This window comes from Nerophis ophidion, linkage group LG28, assembly GCF_033978795.1.
Source record: "Nerophis ophidion isolate RoL-2023_Sa linkage group LG28, RoL_Noph_v1.0, whole genome shotgun sequence".
NCBI lineage: Eukaryota > Metazoa > Chordata > Actinopteri > Syngnathiformes > Syngnathidae > Nerophis > Nerophis ophidion.
Genome location: NC_084638.1, coordinates 19837844 through 19861164, shown reverse-complemented (window position 1 = coordinate 19861164; position 23321 = coordinate 19837844). Strand labels below are relative to the sequence as shown.

At 37.9% G+C, this 23321-nt stretch overlaps 2 protein-coding genes across 3 annotated transcripts in view; both read right to left on the bottom strand.

Moving 5' to 3' along the window:
- LOC133545391 (gastrula zinc finger protein XlCGF57.1-like) overlaps positions 1–23321 on the bottom strand; it is a 211375-nt gene that overhangs the window by 78686 nt on the left and 109368 nt on the right. The window lies entirely within an intron of this gene.
- Positions 11271–23019, bottom strand: LOC133545442 (oocyte zinc finger protein XlCOF6.1-like). Of its 2 annotated transcripts, XM_061891049.1 has the most exons (4): positions 22559–22701; positions 19942–20058; positions 19718–19875; positions 11271–13082 (listed from the first exon to the last, which is right to left on the bottom strand). In XM_061891049.1, the coding sequence occupies exon 4, from the start codon at positions 13030–13032 to the stop codon at positions 11821–11823; it is 1212 nt and encodes a 403-aa protein (XP_061747033.1). In that variant the 5' UTR covers positions 13033–13082; positions 19718–19875; positions 19942–20058; positions 22559–22701; the 3' UTR covers positions 11271–11820. The 2 variants fall into 2 exon arrangements, with proteins under 2 accessions (XP_061747033.1, XP_061747032.1); XM_061891048.1 differs by lacking the exons at positions 19718–19875; positions 19942–20058 and having other exon boundaries at positions 22559–23019.

Here is a 23321-nt window from a genome sequence, read left to right as displayed (position 1 = left end):
GTCTTTTAAGAAGAGGATGAATAACCGCTTTTTTTGAATGCTAGGGGAACAGTGCCCGAGGAAAGTGATAAGTTTATAATATTTAGCACTGATGGACCTAATAATACAAAGAGCTCCTTGATCAGTTTCCCAGGAAGAGGGTCAAGTAAACATGTTGTTTGTTTTATTCCATTTACACGTTATAACAATTCCTCTAATGTTATTTCCTCAAAACGAGAGAAACTATTTTGGAGGGCAGTATCCGCCGTATATACAATCGTGTCAGTGTTAATAGAACCCAGTTGTAGCTGGGACGCATTATCTTTAATCTCCTTTCTAATGACTTCAATTTTCTTACTAAAGAATTGCATAAAGTCATCAGCTGAGTGGGTGGAGCTACTGGAAGGAGTCCCTTGTTGGGTTAGCGATGCTACCGTACTAAACAAAAATTTAGGATCGTTTTTATTACGGTGGATGAGATTTGAGTAATATTTAGCTTTAGCTAAGGTAAGCATGCGTTTATAAGTTATTAAACTATCACTCCATGCTTGATGGTGCACCTCAAGTTTAGTCGTGCGCCATTTGCGTTCCAGCTTTCTACATAATAATTTTATGAGCTCTAGTTTCTTCTCTAAACCACGGAGTGCGCTTTTTTGGAGCCTTTTTTAACTTTAGAGGTGCTATGTTATCAATGGTTTCGCGCAGGGCGTCGTTAAAGTTGTTAGTGAGGTTATCAATAGAGTCCACATATTTTGGGAATGGTGCCATTACCGAGGGCAGTAGGTCAGCAAGAGTTGTCGTTGTGGCCGTATTAATGTTGCGGCTGCTATAGCAGTTATTATTATTATTAGTTTGACGAACATGCGTCTGAACCTCGAATTTTATAAGGTAATGATCGGACAATACTTTAGTATACGGGAGTATCGTAACTTTGGAAACGGTGATACCCCTGACAAGCACTAGGTCTATCGTATTACCGTTGCGATGCGTGGGTTCATTTATTATTTGTGTGAGACCAGAGCTATCAATTATAGTCTGGAGCGCTACGCACGGTGGGTCGGATGGGGTATTCATATGGATATTAAAGTCCCCCATTATGATTATATTATCGGCGTGTGTCACTAGATCAGCAACAAACTGAGAATTCATTGATAAAGTCCGAACAGGGCCCGGGGGGGCGGTCGATAACAGCCAGGTGTAGAGGCAGCGGTGTGACAGACCTCATAGTAAGCACCTCAAACGATTTATATTTATTATTTATGTTAGGACTAAGGTTAAAGTTTTCGTTGTATATTAGTGCGACCCCCCCACCCCTTTTAAGCGGACGGGCAATATGCGCATGTGTAAAGTTAGGAGGACATGCTTCATTTAGCGCAAAAAAGTCGTTTGGTTTAAGCCAGGTTTCGCTGAGACCGATAACGTTAAGATTGTTGTCTCTGATAATATCATTAACTAACAACGTTTTGGGAGACAATGATCTTATGTTTAAAAAACCTATATTATAGGTAGTGGGCTGTTTTAGGGAATTTTTGATCAAATTATCCGTAGTAGCAATATTAATAATGTTGTGTTTATTATGCCCAGTGCATTTAGTATAATTACGACCATATCTAGGAATTGATACGACGGGAATTTTCCGATTGTTTGATTGTTGCTTTGATAAACTGCACGCATCATGGTTAGCCACCTCAGTAACGGGGATTTTCCGATTGTTTGATTGTTGCTTTGATAAACTGCACGCATCATAGTTAGCCACCTCAGTAGAACACATGTCCAACTCTGAAACACTCAAAGCAGAAAAAACTTGTTCTAATTTAACTGACTCCTTACCCAGACCAGTAGTCTCGCATCTTCCATTTAAATCTGGCTTCAGGATGGAGGGAAGTGGTTTTCTGTGGGGATTAGCCTTCTGCTTTGTTTTTAGCACCGCTCGGCATCCGCGTTTCCGATCACACCGCTGGCGTCTGCTCCGTAGACGGCCCCCGCTGCTACTATACTCCCCTGCTTCACAGGCCGCTGGATGTAGCCGCCGAATTATTCCCATGCTAGCTAGCCGGTCTAGCAAGCCCGCGTCTATCAGTCCAAAACAGCCCGATATGTCCACATCCAGAAGTGTCTGGCGGTCGTACGTGATCACGGAGTGACCACGATGTGAGCCAGCTATAAAGTTTGTAGAATTGTCCGGTATTTCTGCCAAATGTTCCATCTTTAGCAGGAGCTCCGCGATGTTGCAGCCCGTCCGGGCGCCGCCATCTTGAACAAGTTCATTACTCCCAAGTGTGCCTTATTTAGTGTCCCAGACTTCCAATTCGTCATTTACATGTTTAGTGTATAAATATTCGGTAAACAACTGTTTAATATATGAATATTAAATACTTGTTAAGTGTATACATATTAAATACCTGTTTAGCGTATACATAAAATGTATGTTTAGTGTATAATTATTTAATACATGTTTGGTGGATGAATATCAAATTCATGTTCAGTGTATGAATGACCAGACTTATGAAGAGGGAATGTGCGCCCTCCTGTGGACTTCTGCCACAATTGCACACAAAGAAATTAATTATTTCCGAGTGCGTCTTATTTAGAGAATGATAAATACATGTTTACTGAATGAATATTAAATATATGATTGGTATATACATATTAAATGTATGTTTAGTATATGATTATTAAATACATGTTAAGTGTTTGAATGTTAAATACGTGTTTAGTGTATAAATGTTAAATACATGTTTAGTGTATGAATATAAGTGGATGAGGAACCTAACTTAAGTTAAAAAATAATAATAAAAAAATTAAAAAGGGCGATAGGGCTGGGCGATAAAACGATATCAATATTCATCGCAAAACATCAATTGAAAAACAAATATTCAGAAAAAATCCCCAAAGGGCTGGGCTGTTAAACTAAACCACTATATAGCATGACAAATGGAAAAAAATGGAAAAAAATGAAAAAATGCCGATAGGGCTGGGCGATTAAACAATGTCACCATATATTGCAAAAGACATCAAATCGAAATCAATTAAAAAAACATTAATTTGAAAAAAAACAAACCCATAGGGCTGGGCTGTAAAACAATACAATATATATAATGATAGACACATAACTTATGTTAAAAAAATAGGAAAATGGCCAATAGGGCTGGCCGATAAAACTAGACACATATCTTATGTAGGTGGGGGGGAACGGGGGGACACTTATTAAGAGGGAATGTGCGCCGTCCTGTGGACTTCTGTCGCAATTGCACACATAAAGAAATTCATTATTTCCAAGTGTGCCTTATTTAGAGAATAATGAATACATGTTTACTTTATGAATATTACATATATGATTAGTATATAAATATTAAATATATGTTTAGTAAATGAGTATTAAATACATGTTCAGTGTATGAATATTAAATACATGTTTAATGTATACATATTAAACACATGTTTAATGTATAAATATTAAATACATTTTTAATGTATGAATATTAAATACATATTTAGTGTATGAATAAATATATATGTTCTCTCTCTGTTATGTTGGATCCACTATGGACTGGACTTTCATAATATCATGCTAGACCCGCTCGACATCCATTGCTTTCGGTCTCCCCTGGGGTGGTGGGTGTTGGGGGTGGGGGTGGGGGTGGGGTTGTCCACATATGCAGCCCTCTCCAAAGTTTCTCATAGTCACTGTCACCGACGTCCCACTGGGGTGAGTCTTTCCTTGCCCTTGTGTGGGCTCTGTACCGCGGATGTCGTTGTGGCTTGTGCAGCCCTTTGAGACACTTGTGATTTAGGGCTATATAAATAAACATTGATTGATGTTTAGTGTATAAATATTAAATACATGTTAGTGTATAAACTTATTAAATACATGTTTAGTGTATGAATATTAAATATTTGTTTAGTGAATAAATATTAAAGACATTTTTGGTGCATAAATATTAAATACATGTTTAGTGTATGAATATTAAAGACCTACTGAAATGAGATTTTCTTATTTAAACAGGGATAGCAGGTCCATTCTGTGTCATACTTGATCATTTTGCGATATTGCCATATTTTTGCTGAAAGGATTTAGTAGAGAACATTGACGATAAAGTTTGAAACTTTTGGTCGCCAATAAAAAAGCCTTGCCTGTACCGGAAGTAGCAGACGATGTGTGCGTGACGTCACGGGTCGTAGAGCTCCTCACATCCGCACATTGTTTAAAATCATGGCTACCAGCAACTAAGGCGATTCGGACAGAGAAAGCGACAATTCCCCCATTAACTTGAGCGAGGATGAAAGATTCGGGGATGAGGATAGTGAGAGTGAAGGACTAGAAGAAGAAAAAAAGACGAGCGAGAGAGCGAGAACCGGACTTATTGAGAGGGAACGTGCGACCTCCTGTGGACTTCTGCTGCAACTGCACACATAAAGAAATTCATTATTTCCAAGTGTGCCTTATTTAGTGTCCCGGACTTTGCATGGGGGGGGGGGGGGGGGGGGATCGTTTACATGTTTATTGTTTAGTGTATAAATTTTAATTAAATAACTTTAATGTATGAATATTAAATATCTGTTTAGTGTATGAATATTAAATTATTAAATACATGTTTAGTGTATAAATATTCAATAAATGTTTGGTGTGTAAATATTAAATAGATGTTTGGTGTATAAATTAAATATATGTTTAGTGTAAAAAAATTTAATACATTTTTTGGTGGATGAATATTGATTGAAGTTTCTATGCCAATTTTAACAATAAGAATTCATTTATGGAACAATTTAAAAAACCTTTCAAAATTATTACTGTATCAGAGACATGGATGGATACAAAAAAAGGAATGGACTTTGGACTAGAAGGATATGAACTCAATTCTTTTAATAGATTAAATAAGAATAGAGGCGGAGTTGTTGTGTATGTGATGAAGGACTTCCATTACAGGGTGGTAAAAAACATGTCACTAGCTATTGACAATGTTTTAGAGTGTATAACTATTGAGATATGTCATGAAAGAAGTAGAAATGTATTGATCAGTTGTATATATAGAACACCCAACTCAAGCATTGAAGGATTTGAAGACTGGTTTAAGGGAACTTTCCGTGGAATCAGTCAAAAAGTGTTTTTTTTTATGTGGTGACTTCAATATAGATCTCTTGAACCCCAATAAGCAAAAGTCCATTAATGATTTCATAAATACAATGTACAGTATGATTTTGTATCCCCAAATCACAAGGCCAACCAGAATTGCAAGTCACAGTGCTACACTTATTGATACAATCTTCACTAATGTTTTTGATAATAACACAACATGTGGACTGTTAACAACCGACATCAGCGACCATCTGCCAGTTTTTACTATTTATGATGGGAATTACAAGAAGAAAAACATTAACAAAAAGACATTTCAAAGAATATCGACAGAGGGAAGAATAATTTCCTTAAAGGAGGATCCGAGGAAACAAACTTGGGACAATGTATACAATGAAGATGTTGTAAATAATGCATATGGGAAATGTTTCAAAACCTTTCTAACACTTTATGATAAACATTGTCCTTGGAAAGAACTTAGTAAGAAGCAAAAGAAAAACAACCAACCATGGATGACAAAAGGACTGAGAAGTGCTTGTCACCAAAAAAAAACAAAAAACATTATATCGAATATTTATAACATAGAGATCCATAGAGGCAGAAAATAAGTATAAGAAATAGAAAAACAAGCTAATTGGTATACTACGAACATCTAAGAGGGAATACTACAGTCAATTATTAAACAAGAACAGAAACAACATGAGAGCAACAAGGGGCATCCTAAAAAGCATCATCAAAAATGGTGCTAAGAAAGATTACCCCCAGTATTTTCTAGATGGAAATACAAAAAATGACAATATGAACCAAATAGTTGAATGTTTTAATGATTACTTTGTTAATATCGGAAAAAATCTGGAACAAAGAATTCCTAAAGCAGATGATGGGTCAGTTGAGGACTTGAGTGAGCTCATAGACAGAAATCCCAATTCCATCTTTCTTAAGAAGGTGACAAAAGAAGAAGTAATCAAAATTGTAAAAAAATTTAAATCTAAGACCTCAACATATGGTAACGATAAAAAAAAGGTTGTAGAAGACATTTCAGAACCTCTGACATATATCAATAACGTATCATTTCTAATCGGCAAATTCCCTGACAAAATGAAAATTGCAAAAGTCGTACCAATTTATAAGAATGGAGACATACACCAGTTGACTAACTACAGACCAGTTTCATTACTTCCACAATTCTACAAAATCATGGAAAAACTATTCAATAGCCGATTAGATAAATGTATCAACAAAAATGGGACGCTCGTGGAGAACCAATTTGGATTTAGAACAAACATCTCAACATCAATAGCATTAATCAAAATAACAGAGGAAATTACCAATGCAAAAATGGTAAAGAATGTGCGGCCACAGTATTCATGGACTTAACAAAAGCATTTGACACAATTAATCATGATATTTTAATACAAAAACTAGAACGATATGGCATCAGAGGTTTGGTCTTGAACTGGGTAAGAAGCTATTTAACCAACAGGAAGCAATATGTGAAGATGGGTGAAAATATGTCAGGACGGCTAGATATATCTTGTGGTGTACCCCAGGGATCAATACTGGGACCAAGATTGTTTAATCTTTATATAAACGACACTGGTAAAGTTACAAATAACTTAATGTTAGTTTTATTTGCAGACAACACAACTGCTTTCTGTTCAGCAGAGAGAGCACACAGAAGATAATACAAGTAATAACAGAAGAAATGAACAAATTAAAAAATAATGTTTGACAAATACAGACTATCTTTGAATCGCAGTAAAACTGAAATAATGCTATTTGGTAACAGAAAAGAGCATCAGACACAAATACAAATAGACAGAGTAGACATTGAAAGGGTAAAACAAACCAGATTTTTGGGAGCATTAATAGATGGTAAAATTAACTAAAAATCTTGTATACAAAATATACTCTCATGCCTGTAAATCAGTTTATGTTTGATCATGTTTACGTTTGCTTTTGGACTCTTGTCTCCTGTTTTGCACATCCTGATTTTGTTTGTCTCCATAGTTACACATTGGTTTCCACCTGGTCTCCAAGTTACGCCCCTGCCCTCAGTTCCGCACCTGTTTCTCATCATCATAATCACTATTTAAATCATTTGTTTTCTGTTCATCGGCCTGGGAACTTTGATATTGCTGGTGCTTATTCTATTGCTTGCTTGCATTCTACTTCCTGCTTATGCTGTACTGCTTGCTACATGCTGCTCCTACTTTCATGCCTTGCTATTCGGTTTTGTCCACGTTAAGTAAGTTTTTGTTATTTAAGCCATTGTGCTAGTTTTGTTTATAGTTCATTATTCATGCCATCGAGTAAGTTTTTTTGTTTCATGTTTGTATTTTGTGGTCTAGTATTAGTACTTACTTGTGAGCGTCCTTTGTTTGCTTATTTTTGTATTTAGTGTTTAATAAATTAATCATGTACTCACATTCACACCTGGCTCGTTCCATATATTCTCTAATCTAAGTCATTGTCCTGACATATACAACATAAGGTGGCAAAAAAACATTTCAATAATGAATAAAGCAAAATACGTCCTGGGCCAAAAATCACTTTATATTCTCTACTGCTCGCTAGTGTAACCATATCTGAGTTATTGTGTAAAAATATGGGGAAATATCTACAAATGTGTGCTACATTCTTTAACTGTGTTACAAAAAAGATCAATTAGACTGATACATAACGTTGGATATAGAGAACATAGAACACTTTATTTATTGAGTCCAAAATATTACATTTCGATTTGGTAAAATTGCAAACAGCTAAAATGATGTACAAAGCGAACTATAACTTGCTACCAAAGAATGTACAACAATTCTTCCCAACTAAAGAGGAGAAATATAACCGTAGAGGAAAATCTAATTTAAAACATTTGTATGCACGTAGAACACTTAGAACCTTTAGCATATCAGTATGTGGAATTAAATTATGTAATTGATTAAGTAATGCAGTTAAACATTGTACTGATATGATCCAGTTTAAGAGGTTGTTCAAATTAATAGTGCTTACAAAGTACAAAAAAGAAGAATTATGAGGAACACTTTCAACCTTATTGAAAATAAGATATTATTCATCTCAGTAAGCTAATGATGACTGAATTAATTAAGTACATATTACAAAACTGTCGCAATACTCATTCACGGATGTCATTTTACTATAAAAGAGGTCAGTGGATGAATGTATATAATTGTAGACGCTCTGACGTGGGAAAGGTGTAGGATTAAATAAGCTTTGCTTCTTCCTACTCTTTTTTGGACATGATGTGATGTGAAACTATGTGGGATTGTTTGATGTATTATGTTGTAAGTGTGTTCATGTACATGTTCGAAATAAACTGAGAAAGAAAGAAAGAAATCATTGTCAACCGATATTCAGTTGAATATGCCACAAAGACGACATATTTGATGTTCAACCTGATAAACTTTTTTTTTTTTTTTTTTTTTTTTGCAAATAATCATTAACTTTAGAATTTGATGCCAGCAACACGTAACAAAGAAGTTGGGAAAAGTGGCAACAAATACTGATAAAGTTGAGGAATGTTCATCAAACACTTATTTGGAACATCCCACAGGTGTGCAGGCTAATTGGGAACAGGTGGGTGCCATGATTGGGTATAAAAGCACCTTCCATGAAATGTTAAGTAATTCACAGACAAGGATGGGGTGAGGGTCACGCCTTTGTAAGCAAATTGTCGAACAGTTTTAGAACATTTCTCATCAAGCTATTGCAAGGAATTTAGGGATTTTACCATCTACCGTCCTTAAAATCATCAAAAGGTTCAGAGAATCTGGAGAAATCACTGCACGTAAGTGACGATATTACGGACCTTTGATCCCTCAGGCGGTACTGCATCAAAAACCGACATCAGTGTGTAAAGGATTTCACCACATGTGCTCAGGAATACTTCATAAAACCACTCTCAGTAACTACAGTTGGTCGCTACATCCGTAAGTGCAAGTTAAAACTGTACTATGCAAAGCAGAACCCATTTATCAACAACACCCAGAAACGCCACCGGCTTCGCTTGGCCCGACCTCATCTAAGATGGACTGATGCAAAAGTGGAAAAGTGCTGTGATCTGACGAGTCCATATTTCAAACTATATTTGGAAACTGTGGGCATAGTGTCCTCCGGAACAAAGAGGAAAATAACCATCCGGATTGTTATAGGCGCACAGTTCAAAAGCCAGCATCTGTGATGGTATGAGTTTGTATTAGTGCCCAAGGCATGGGTAACTTACACATCTCTGAAGGCACCATTAATGCTGAATGGTCCATACAGGTTTTGGAAAAACATATGTTGTCCAAGCAACGTTATAATGGACGCCCCTGTTTATTTCCGCTACACAATGCCAAGCCACGTGTTACAACAGCGTTGCTTTGTAATAAAAGAGTGCGGGTACCTTAATGGCCCGCCTGCAGTCCAGACATGTCTCCCATTGAAAATGTGTGGCGCAATATGAAGCGTGAAATACGACAGCTGAGAACCCGAACTGTTGAACGACTGAAGCTCTACATAAAACAAGAACGGGAAATAATTTCCTCAGTTCCCAAACATTTATTGAGTGTTGTTAAAAGAAAAGGTGATGTAACAACTACTTTGGCACGTGTTGCAGCCATGAAATTTTAAATTAATTATTATTTGCAAAAAGAAATAAAGTTTATGAGTTTGATCATCAAATATCTTTTCTTTGTAGTGCATTCAACTGAATATGGCTTGAAAATGATTTGCAAATCCTTGTATTCTGTTTATATTTACATCCAACACAATTTCCCAACCCATATGGAAACGGGGTTTGTATATAACACATAAAACATGGAATTGAAAGTGAACGGTACACATCCCTACCAGCAAGTGTTGTTGTACTGGAAACTAATTTACAAACACAACTTCATCACACACCGTACTCCAGTATGGAATTGTTCTTATATTAAAATGAGAAACAAATCCATCTTTGAACAGGAATGTGTTATGATCCGCCTACCGGATCATACAGCGTTTTGGGTTTTGATTCTTTTGTATTTCTTGTTTATGGTTTGACTCTTCCGATTCTTAGTTTGTGCACTTCCTTGTTTAGTCTGTTTCCATGGTTACCCCATTTGTTCCATCTGCACTGGCCGTTACGCACACCTGTTTATGATTACCGTTTCTGTATTTATACCTGCCTCGTCCCTTTGTTCGGTCTGAGGTTTTCACTTGCTTTACGCAACACACACTTTTCGATGATCTTGTCCTGTTTTGGCTTGCTAAATTCCGCCTTAGCTTTTGGGCACTCGACGCGCGCCATTTTGGACGTTTACTCAGCGCTAGAGTTAGTCTAGCTACCCGTGCGTTGCACGCACTTTCTTTTGCCTTTGTATCAGTGTTCTTTTATCATTTTATATATTAAAACCAGCTCCTACCTGTAATCTTGCGTGTCTGGTCCCGTGCATCTGGAGGTGACATCTCCGCGCATCACAATGCGCTTTGAACGTGACACAATGGTTTCAAAAAGGCATTTGGTCACTGATGCACTTATTGAATGATGAGAGCATTTTATTATTTGAAGATATTATTGTAAAGTACGACCTGCAAATAAAAAATATTACAACATTTAAAAAGGCTTTCATTCAAAATATTATAACTACTGCATATCATCATTTTTTAATTATTTACTATTTCTTATTTACTGTATTTTTTCTGTAACAAAAAAAATACTCATAACTTGAAAGTTTCCATTCTTCCTAAGGTAAAGGAGTTCATTTAAGAAAAAAAGATGGAAATGACCACTTAAAATAATTTTTAGGATGTTGTTTTGCAATTGAATACAACACTTGTTCATTCTGTGATAGAGAAACAAAATAAACAGTTTATCTTAAGAATGTATGCAAAGTAAATCCCTGTGGGAGGATGGGGCGGTATAGCTCAGTTGGTAGAGTGGCCGTGCCAGCAACTTGAGGGTTCCAGGTTTGATACCCGCTTCTGCCATCCTAGTCACTGCCGTTGTGTCCTTGGGCAAGACACTTTACCCTCCTGCTCCCAGTGCCACCCTCACTGGTAAAAAAATTTAACTTAAATACTGGGTTTCACAATGTAAAGCGCTTTGTCACTGGAGAAAAGCGCTATATTAATATAATTCACCTCACAATATTGGCTTTTGGCTGACACTCCAAACTTTGACTGATATTGATGTTTTTTTGGGGATGCTAAAAAAAAAAAAACATTACAAATGTTTAAAACACAATACTGGATTTATTTTAAACATCCACAAATGTAAGTTTGTAAAAAAAACAACAACAACATCTTTCCATAAAAAAAATCTGCCATTTTTTCTCACTTTTATGTTGCATAAAGGTCTGGGGACATACATATAAAACAATCACAACACAATCATCATAATACAGATAATTAATAAAATAGATTATAGATAGCTAGATAGTACTTTATAGACACCCAACAAATGATTCATAAAGTCAAACATTGTAAAAGTGAATAAAAGACAACTGTTCAAATGATGATGATAATATGCTCCCTGAAGTGGTCCAAGAGATGTTTCAGATGTGAACCAGTAAATATGTATATCATATAAAGGCGCTAATCTATGGGATCATTAACAGTTAGAAGAACAAATATGTAGTACTTTCATATTTCAAACTATATAATTTATTAATGTATGAGCATAATAAAAAGATTGTTAAACAAACAACAATGTCACACATGTTATATGTGCTGATGTTGTTAGAAAGTAAAAATTAAAGTCTTGACAGTTTATTTCAAATCCTGCAGTTTCATTTGCTGCTGCTGTTCTCACCAGCACACTTGTGTTTCTTACACTGGTACTTAAAAGAGAATCTTTCACCACACACAGTGCAACTCAACACTTTCTCTCTTGGGTGTGTTCTCATGTGTGCTACAAGGTTTGATTGGTCACAAAAGCTTCTGTTGCAGATTGAACAGGAAAAAGGTTTTTCACCAGTGTGTATTCTCTTGTGTTTTTTCAAACTCTGGCTTTCTGTAAAAGTTTTACCACAGATTGAACAGGAAAAAGGTTTTTCACCAGTGTGTGTTCTCATATGTACTTTCAAATCATGACTTTGTGTAAAACTTTTACCACAGGTTGAACAGGAAAAAAGTTTTTCTCCAGTGTGTGTTCTCATGTGTACTTTCAAATTATGGCTTTGTGTAAATCCTTTACCGCAGGTTGAGCAGGTAAAAGGTTTTTCTCCAGTGTGTGTTCTCATGTGTCTTTTCAAATATTGATTTTGTGTAAAACCTTTACCACAGGTTGAACAGGAAAAACGTTTTTCACTCGTGTGTGTTCTCATGTGCAATTTCAAATTGTGACTGAAAACAAAACATTTACCGCAGATTGAACAGGAAAAAGTTTTTTCACCAGTGTGTGTTCTCATGTGCACTTTTAAATACCGATTTTCTACAAAACCTATACCACATATTGAACATATAAAAGGTTTTTCTCCAGTGTGTCTTCTCATGTGTGTTTTCAGATGACAATGGTATTTAAAGCTTTTGTCACAGAGAGAACATGTGAAGTGAGTGTTGTCAGTGTGACATGTCTTATCATCTTTAGAGTCTTCATCATCAGTGTCAGGAGAGTGTGACGTTGTGTCCTCACTATCTGATAGTGGAGCTAAGAGCTTGTCTGCTTGTGATCCTCCACAGTGGTCTCCAACAGCTTCTGTTATCATGTGTTGTGTTGAGCTGCTGCTTGGAGGCTCCGCCCCTCCCCTCTCCTCACTTTCACCTTTGACCTCATCATCTTCACTCTTCACAGGGACACCAGTCACTGGGAACTCCACCAGTCCTTCAAGATGATATCCCTCTTGACTGATGCTGTGTTCCTCCTCTTCCTCTTTAACATGGGGCGTCATTGAGTCTTCCTCCTCCTTTTTACAGGAAAGGGTCTGTGTCAAAGAAGAAAAGGAGACGCCAGAGGGTCCGTGGGGCCTGGTCTTCCTCCTTGAAGGATCCGTCTTCATCATCCTGAAGCTACACTCCTGTTTTTCAGGCTGAAGTTGTTCTTCACAGACGCCTGCAGGACACAAAATGACATACATGCTTGAGAAATGTCCAGATCAGTCAGTAAGTTCACATTAACTTAAAATAACAAGTTATTATATGAATTGGCCTGAAAACAAACACACTGTTCTTTACAACATTATTCACAGGAAAAGACGACCCTTTTTACGAGGGCTGGGCAACATCGTCTAAAATCTGTATTGCAATAAATTCCCTGCTGACTGAATGCAGCTGGGATAGGTTCCAGCGCCCCATGTGATTTTAATGTCAGTTACTGATGTATAAACTTGGAGAAAAGATTAGGTCTGTATTGTTGTCTCTGCTATGACACCATCTGGTGGTCAAGTTCGCTCACTGCGAGTGCTGTGGGTTAAAAGTGTATTTCCTTTTGCTTCGTGCTTTGAACCCGAAGTAAGGTTTCATCATTGATCTCACCAAGCAACGCGTGTAAGTGTAACCGGTAGGGGTGTAACGGTACACCAAAATTTCGGTTCGGTACGTACCTCGGTTCAGAGTTCACGGTTCGGTTCATTTTCAGTACAGTAAGAAAAAAACTAAAAATACATTTTTTGATTAATTATTTAACAAATTTTCTAAATCTTCCACCAAAAATATTATTCTTAGTGGACTATTTGATGTGAAGTAATTGGAAACTTGGATAGGTCAATAATTCATAACATTGATTTTGATTCAATATTATTTTTTGAGCAATGAAAGTTTGAAAGAAAAAAAACAGCTTTGTTTTATTAGTCAACATTGCAACTTTTTCTAAATTACATTGAGCCTTTAAGCTTTTTTATTTCACTTTTGTTTATGTTTTTGTTTATTTTAATAGTATTTTTAGAATGTGCCGTGGGCCTTTAAAACATTAGCTGTGTGCCGCAAATGGCCTCCGGGGCACACTTTTGACACCCATGCTATAGATAATAAAAAATTTAATCTGATTAATCAATGGATAAAAAGCAGAGCCTGGCGACGCATGCGCGTTTATCATAACTCTCTCGCTCTCTCTGTCTCTGCCCCGCCCTCACGAATGTTAACGCTACGTGCACCACTTTTTTTGTTTTGTTTTTAACTCCTTCTTAACCCTGAACGTACATTGAAAATACACGCAAGCATAACTTAAAATGCCGGACATTCGATGCATTTAAGAAACTCCACCTGGACAGTTCCGCAAAGAGGACATATCCCGTGAAAAGAGGAGGTATGGTCAGTCTATCATTGCCCAGTCGTTGCTAGCATGCCGTGTGTTGTTGTTTTTTTGATTAAGACTTTTATTAGTAGATTGCATAGTACAGTACGTATTCTGTACAATTGGCCACTAAACGGTAACACCCTAATAAGTATTTCAACCTGTTTTAAGTCAGGGTCCACGTAAATCAATTCATGGTGCCTCGGTGTGCATTGCTTACACAACGTGCGGTGCGGTGCGCTACTTATATGTCCGTGTCATTCAGTTCACCTCCGAACCGAAACCCCCGTACCGAAACGGTTCAATACAAATACACGTACCGTTACACCCCTAGTAACCGGGGATTTCCACTGGATGTGGAACGGCGGAGCCACGTGACAGACTCGTTAAGTTTTTTTTTAAGTCAATGTGTCAGTTTCCACCACCTGGCTTCAATATTTAGCGGTCGCCACAACAAGGCGGTTCAATTGAGCAAACATCTGCTCGTGTGGGACAGGAAGTCATGCATAAACACAAAATAAATGATCTAGTTTACCTTCAAAGTACAATATTCTGTTTAAGGCGGATGGTATTCTACACTTTGAAAATTCCTAATGGACATGAAGTCCACTTGTCAAAAGTTTTCAGACCTAATTTAACTTCCTTGACACAAATGGACGAAAACATGCTGATTCTAAAGAGCCCAAAATTAAAGAATCATAAAACAGGCATATCCTGGGCAGTTGCCTGTATTACAGCGTTAAATTAAAATGACTATTTCCATCTACAACATTAAAGTGGGTGTCGCTAACACTACTGCACACAGGAAAACGTGTGGAGGAGAATTGCAAGTAGCCGAAACAAAGATTGTGAATGAGTGACAAGAGGCTCACTTTGTTCATGTAAGTCTACTGTGGAATAAACATGCTCAGGTGCTGAGAGCGATGCACAGAGTGAGACCTCTTAGTCCAGTTTAAAATCCACAGACCAAGAAGGAAACACATGGACATAGCAATGTATTGATGACAGCAAGAATTAAATTATTAGATTTTTTTTTTATCTATGGCCTACGATTGCATGAATATTTTAATGCCTCTGTACATCATATTTCATGCTTTTTAATACCATTTAAGCCCTTAATTTAGGCAAAGTCCATTTAATGACTTCAATGTTTTTTAATGACCCACAGAAAACCTGTTAAAGCTCTTAAATTTAAACAAATGTGAACCGATCGATACAAAAATCCACAGTAACATCACCAAGTACAAACCCCGTTTCCATATGAGTTGGGAAATTGTGTTAGATGTAATTACAAACGGAATACAATGATTTGCAAATCCTTTTCAACCCACATTCAATTGAATGCACTACAAAGACAACATGTTTGATGTTCAAACTCATACACTTAATTTTTTTTGCAAATAATAATTAACTTAGAATTTCATGGCTGCAAAAATGCCAAAGTAGTTGGGAAAGGGCATGTTCACCACTGTGTTACATCACCTTTTCCTTTTAACAACACTCAATAAACGTTTGGGAACTGAGGAAACTAATTGTTGAACTTTGAAAGTGGAATTCTTTCAATTGTTTTATGTAGAGCTTCAGTAGAGTTCAACAGTCCGGGGTCTCCACTGTCATATTTTACGCTTCATAATGCGCCACACATTTTCGAGGGGTGACAGGTCTGGACTGCCGGTGGGCCAGGAAAGTACCCGCACTCGTTTTATACGAAGCCACGCTGTTGTAAAACGTGCTGAATGTGGCTTGGCATTGTCTTGCTGAAATAACCAGGGGCGTCCATGAAAAAGACGGCGCTTAGATGGCAGCATATGTTGTTCCAAAACCTGTATTTACCTTTCAGCATTAATGGTGCCTTCACAGATGTGTGCCTTGGGCACTAATGCACCCCCATACCATCACAGATGCTGGCTTTTGAACTTTGCGTCGATAACAGTCTGGATAGTTCGCTTCCCCTTTGGTCCGGATGACACAATGTCGAATATTTCCAAAAACAATTTGAAATGTGGACTCGTCAGACCACAGAACACTTTTCCACTTTGCATCAGTCCATCTTAGATGATCTCAGGCCCAGAGAAGCCGGCGGCGTTTCTGGATGTTGTTGATAAATGGCTTTTGCTTTGCATAGTAGAGCTTTAACTTGCACTTACAGATTTAGCATCAAACTGTATTTAGTGACAGTGGTTTTCTGAAGTGTTCCTGAGCCCATGTGGTGATATCCTTTAGAGATTGATGTCAGTTTTTTGATACATTGCCGTCTGAGAGATCGAAGGTCACGGTCATTCAATGTTGGTTTCTGGCCATGCCGCTTATGTGGAGTGATTTCTCCAGATTCTCTGAACCTTTTGATGATATTATGGACCGTGGATGTTGAAATCCCTAAATTTTTTTGCAATTGCACTTTGAGAAACGTTGTTCTTAAACTGTTTGACTATTTGCTCACTTAGTTGTGAACAAAGGGGTGTACCTCGCCCAATCCTTTCTTGTGAAAGACTGAGCATTTTTTGGGAAGCTGTTTTTATACCCAATCATGGCACCCACCTGTTCCCAATTAGCCTGCACACATGTGGAATGTTCCAAATAAGTGGTTGATGAGCATTCCTCAACTTTATCAGTATTTACTGCCACCTTTCCCAACTTCTTTGTCACGTGTTGCTGGCATCAAATTCTAAAGTTAATGATTATTTGCAAAAAAAAATGGTTTATTAGTTTGAACATCAAATATGTTGTCTTTGTAGCATATTCAACGGAGTATGGGTTGAAAATGATTTGCAAATCATTGTATTCCGTTTATATTTACATCAATCCAAATTTCCCAACTCATATGGAAACGGGGTTTGTACAATATAATTATAAGGTGGTATGACAGATATTTTGTATTACCGTGTGTATATTTTGTTGATTTTGTGATTGTTTACAAACTCAGGAAATAAGTCTTTGGACACAGGAAGACTTTAAGGGAATAAACCAAATGATTTTATTCAGAGCAATCCTGTGTTTTTGTCTGATTATGATTGCGAACAAAAATTGAATCATCCATCTTAAAAAATTTAAATATCAGTATCCGCATTGGTATGACGGATACTGCCTCTGTAACGATACCTACATTTTTAGTATCACCCAAAATTAAAGAATCAAACAAGAAAACAAGTGCTATTACATTTTTACAAAATACAAGAATAAGTGATTATACAATTTGAATAGAAGTGTAGATAGAAACACGTTACATTAGAAAGTAACCATATATTAACAGTAAACTAGCAAGTAAACTGATAGTAGTTTTGACAAAATAATACAACAAAATGATGTAATATGTTATTGCATATGTCAGCAGATAAATTGGGACCCTTGGTAAACCTTTTTGAAATAATTATTGTGGAGAGGCGGAGCCGACGGTCCGACAGAGCGGCAGGGCACGCTGGAGCCCGGCCCAAGATGGCGGCGAGGAGGCGGAGATGGCGAGTGAGCGGCAAGGCGGGGCGTGCCTGGAGCGACGCCACAAGCGAGATCAGGTGCATGGATCACGCACCTGAATACAATCGAATAATCCTCTTGCACTGTTCATAAGGGCGACAGCTGTGAATGTCGGCGAGAGAGGCGTAGAGACGGAAGGGAGCAGGAGTGCAGCTGACGCAGAGCGAGAGAGGAGGAGAGCTGAAGACAGACGACGAGCGAGCGGAAAAGAGGAGCGAAAAAGCGACCTGGACTGAGGTGTTTATTGAAAAAAATAAACAGAGACAAACTGCTCAAAGTCATGTCTTTCCTTGGTGGTCCATGGAACCCTCAAGGCGACGGCTTGAGACCTTCACAATTATATTATCAATTTGATACCAATTATTATATTATGATATAAATCGTTATCGCAGATACAGTTGTGGTCAAAAGTTTACATACATCGGTAAAAACCATAATGTCATGGCTATCTTACGTTTCCAATACTTTCTACAACTCTTACTTTTTGTGATAGTGATTGGAGCACAAACTTGTTGGTCACAAAAAACATTCATGGAGTTTGCTTCTATTATGAATTTATTATGAGTCTACTGAAAATGTGAGCAAATCTGCTGGGTCAAAAGTATACATACAGCAACGTTAATATTTGCTTACATGTCTCTTGGAAAGTTTCACTGCAATAAGGCGCTTTTAGTTCGCTGAGCTCCACACAAGGGTCTGGGCTCAAAGGCATTGCAAACTCCTCCAAGATAGCAAAAGATAATGAACCAATCAGGATCGCCGAGCGGGATTTCCTAGATGTGACAAAGCGCCAAAGCGACTTTGATTCAAACAACAATGGCGGCACACAGCCCTCGCTGTGTCAGTACTGACACTTATTCTGCTTTTGCAACTGTTTTGTCAAATCTGTTGAATATACATTTTTTTAAACAATGAACAGAGAACGGTTTTGAAGGCAGTTATTGGTGAAAAGGATGTTTTAGCTCTTTGTCCGACCGGGTTTAGATTTTCCAGCGTCGCTCTTATCAGCGTCACGGGTTGATTCCATGTGAGTGGTTGAAGCAGCACGTCATTCAAGGTAACGGACAAGTGCTTTATCCAATCACATACAATTATTTTTTTACAAGGCCCTGGCTCCTGTAATACATCTCCTATTGAGAAGTCCCAGATCCCTGTGTGGAGCTCTGCAAACTACAAGGATCTGGTGAGAGTCAAGTTAACAATACGCAGCAATATGTTTACAGTGGAAAAGGTGAGGCCTTTAATACCAAGAACACCATGTCTACCATCAAGCATGGTGGTGGTTGTATTATATTATGCTGGGGGCCTGTTTTGCTGCCAATGAAACTGGTGCTTTAAATAGGACAATGAAAAAGGAGGATTATCTCCAAATTATTCAGGACAACCTAAAATCATCAGCCTGGAGGTTGGGTCTTGGGCGCAGTTGGGATTTCCAACAGAACAATGACCCCAAACAAACATCATAAATAGTGAAGGAATGGCTAAATCAGGATAGAATTAAAGGCCCAATGAAATGAGATGTTCCTATTTAAACGGGGATAGCAGGTCCATTCTATGTGTCATACTTGATCATTTCGCGATATTGCCATATTTTTGCTCAAAGGATTTAGTAGAGAACATCGACGATAAATTTCGCAACTTTTGGTTGCTAATAAAAAAGCTTTGCCTGTACCGGAAGTAGCAGACGATGTGCGCGTGACGTCACGGGTTGTGGAGCTCCTCACATCTGAACTATGTTTACAATCATTGCCACCAACAGCGAGAGTGATTCGAAAAGAGAAAGCGACAATTTCCCCATTAATTTGAGCGAGGATGAAAAATTTGTGGATGAGGATAGTAAAAGTGATAGACTAGAAAAAAAAAAAAAAAGACAGGGCAGTGGGAGCGATTCAGATGTTATTAGACACATTTGCTAGGATAATTCTGGAAAATCCCTTATCTGCTTATTGTGTTACTAGTGTTGTAGTGAGATTATAGTGTCGTACCTGAAAGTCGGACGGGTGTGGCCACGGGTGTGGTGACCGCCAGTGTCTCTGAGGGAAGTCACGCGGCTGCCTCTTTGCCAGGTGCACAAGGAACGACGCAAGCTCCGCTCATGTCTACGGTAAGAGCCGACTTATTACCCCAATTTTCTCTCCAAAACCTGCCGGTTGACACGTAGTCAGGAACCATGTTCACTTGACCGCTGTGTTCCATAGTAAAGCTTCACCTTCGGGAATGCAAACAAGGAAACACCGGCTGTGTTTGTTTTGCAAAAGGCAGCTGCAATACACCGCTTCCCACCTACATCTTTCTTCTTTGTTGTCTCCATTATTATTTGAACAAACTGCAAAAGATTCAGCAACACATATGTCAAGATTACTGTGTAATTATGCAATTAAAGCAGACTACTTATGGCTGGGATCGGGCTGGAAAAAAATGTCCGCTACAATCCGAGACGTCACGCGCACAGGTCATCATACACGTCATCATACTGACGTTATCAACAGAATACTTCGCGCGAAATTTTAATTTGCAATTTAGTAAACTAAAAAGGCCGTATTGGCATGTGTTGCAATGTTAAGATTTCATCATTGATGTATAAACTATCAGACTGCGTGGTCGGTAGTAGTGGGTTTCAGTAGGCCTTTAAGGTTTTAGAATGGCCTTCCCAAAGTCTTGACTGAAGAAACATGTACACGTCAGAAAAGCAACACATTTAGTTGAACTGCACCAATTTTGTCAAGAGGAGTGGTCAAAAATTCAGGCAGAAGCTTGTGGATGGCTACCAAAAGCGCCTTATTGCAGTGAAACTTGCCAAGGGACATGTAAGCAAATATTAACATTGCTGTATGTATACTTTTGACCCAGCACATTTGGTCACATTTTCAGTAGACCCATATTAAATTCATAAAAGAAGCAAACTTCATGAATGTTTTTGTGACCATCAAGTATGTGCTCCAATCACTCTATCACAAAACAATAAGAGTTGTAGAAGGTATTAGAAACTGAAGACAGCCATGACATTATGTTCTTTACAAGTATATGTAAACTTTCAACCACGACTGTAAATATGGCAATATCGCAATTGGTGCCACATAACACTCCTTTGGGAAGTTAACTGTCTCTCCCTCTCCCGACATAGACATTTATGTTCCCTGGCTTCAATCACACAATGAAATTATTTGTTCTACAGCCACAAATGTTTGAACTTGCGCTTAACATTTGACACAAATAACTCTGCCCATTTATCGTTAAAAATTTTTAGTAATTGAGACATTTCTAGGTTGTATTTACAAATTTTACAAGATTTTGACAGAATTTAATACATTCTAAGGCTGCTTGACTTGGTTGGTAGAGCCTGTATATGAATGACCTGTCAAGGCAGTGGGAGAATGCAGAACAGGATGCATCATGGGGAACACCTTAATCAACCACTTTATGTACGCTGATGATTGGGCCATTATATCTCCCAGTAGTGCAGGGTTCCACCAGCTTCTTAACATATGCTCAGACTATGGAGTCAAGTTTGACATCAAGTATAATGCAACAAAGAATATGGTAATGATATGTAGGACCAAGGAGGATAAAAATCTTAATTTCCCAGGTTTCTATTTGTCTGGTCAAACCCTGTCTGTGTGCAACAATGTCAAACACTTAGGCCGTATCATCAATGACAAGATGGAGGATGATGCTGACATGCTTAGACAGAGAAGAAAGACAAAATACTGGTGAGAAAATGTCATTACTGCTTGGATAAAGCGAAAGGTGCAATGTTAATATTCGGTTACATGTCCCTTGACAAGTTTCACTGCAATAAGGCACTTTTGGTAGCCATCCACAAGCTTCTGGTTGAATTTTCGACCACTCTTCTTGACAAAATTGGTGCAGTTCAGCTAAATTTTTTGGTTTTCTGACAATGACTCGTTTCTTCAGCATTGTCCACATGTTTAAGTCAGGACTTCGGGAATGCCATTCTAAAACCTTCATTGTCGCCAGATTTAGCCATTCCTGTACCACTTTTGATGTGTGTTTAGGGTCATTGTCCTGTTGGAACACCCATCTGCGCCCAAAACCCAACCTTCGGGCTGATGATTTTATGTTGTCCTGAAGAATTTGGAGGCAATCTTCCTTTTTCATTGTCCCATTTAAAGCACCAGTTCCATTAGTAGCAAAACAGACCCAGAGCATAATACTATCACCACCATGCTTGACGGTGGGAATGGTGTTCCTGGGATTAAAGACCTCACCTTTTCTCCTCCAAACACATTGCTGGGTATTGTGGCCAAACAGCTCTTTTTTTTTTTCATCCGACCACAGAACTTTACTCCAGAAGGTCTTGTCTTTGTCCATGTGATTTCAGATGTAACAAAAATTGAGCTGTTTGGCCACAATACCCAGCAATATGTTTGGAGGGGGAAAAAAAAGGTGAGCCCTTTAATTCCAGGAACACCATGCCCACCGTCATCGCTGTTTATATACTAACATTGATGTATATAGACTGCATATAACGTTGATGTATGTATACTTTTGACCGAGTAGATTTGGTCACATTTTCACTAGACCCATAATCAATTCATAAAATAACCAAACTTCATGAATGTTTTTGTGACCAACAAGTATGTGCTCCAATCACTCTATCACAGAAAAAAACAATAGTTGTAGAAAATATTGGAAAATCAAGCCAGCCATTATGTTCTTTACAAGTGTATGTAAACTCTTGACCACAACTGTATGTACATCATCCTCACAAGACAACCAAACTTCTTATACACAATACATTTAAGAATAGTGTTAATAAACACACATGAAATTAGTAAAGACGTGAAAGTAAGAAGTAAACAAACCTGTTCTGTGTAACACAACTTGATGATGTTTCTTATAATAAACATCCAGTAGTTGATGTTGTCGCTCCTTCTCCTCTTTTGTTGGACGAAGTTCCTCCTCATACTTTGCTGTCGTTCTTTCGCACATTTTCACACAATCACAACACTTTACACTCACATTAGTTCCCTACTTAGCGATGTTTAAATAACTTCCGCGTCTCTTTGTTAGCAGCTAACAAGCTAAGCTAACTAGCCAGCTAAACTAGCTGCAAGCTACCTTAAGTGAAGCTAGCAAACAGGAGAAGTGTCAAAGTGCGCTCGGACTAATGTATCCGGCTACAAACAATTATTAACCGTGTGTACTCTATTAAACAACATATATGTAAGAATACAGAAATATAATGCCCGCGTTTAGGACTTCTCGGTCAGACGCCATCTTGCTTTATCGCCCGATCGGTCCACGCATGCGCGTATCTGACGTCACCTCCGTTAACTTCTGCTGCCACACTTACTTACCATGGTTCTTTTGTGTCATCTGTATTTCAATAACAATGTCATAATAAACGATTACATACAAAACGGTATTCTTCCTGAAACCGCACAGATCTGTACAAAAACCTGCAAGATGTGTCCAGCAGCCTTGAATGGAAAATAAATCTATGTTTTACTATTTTATAACGTTCTCAATATTTGACTGATTTTCGCGCGTTTTTCTAATGCAAATGAATTGTCGTACACTGACGGTGCCTATCTAGAAACCTTATTATATCTATGCTCTGGAAAT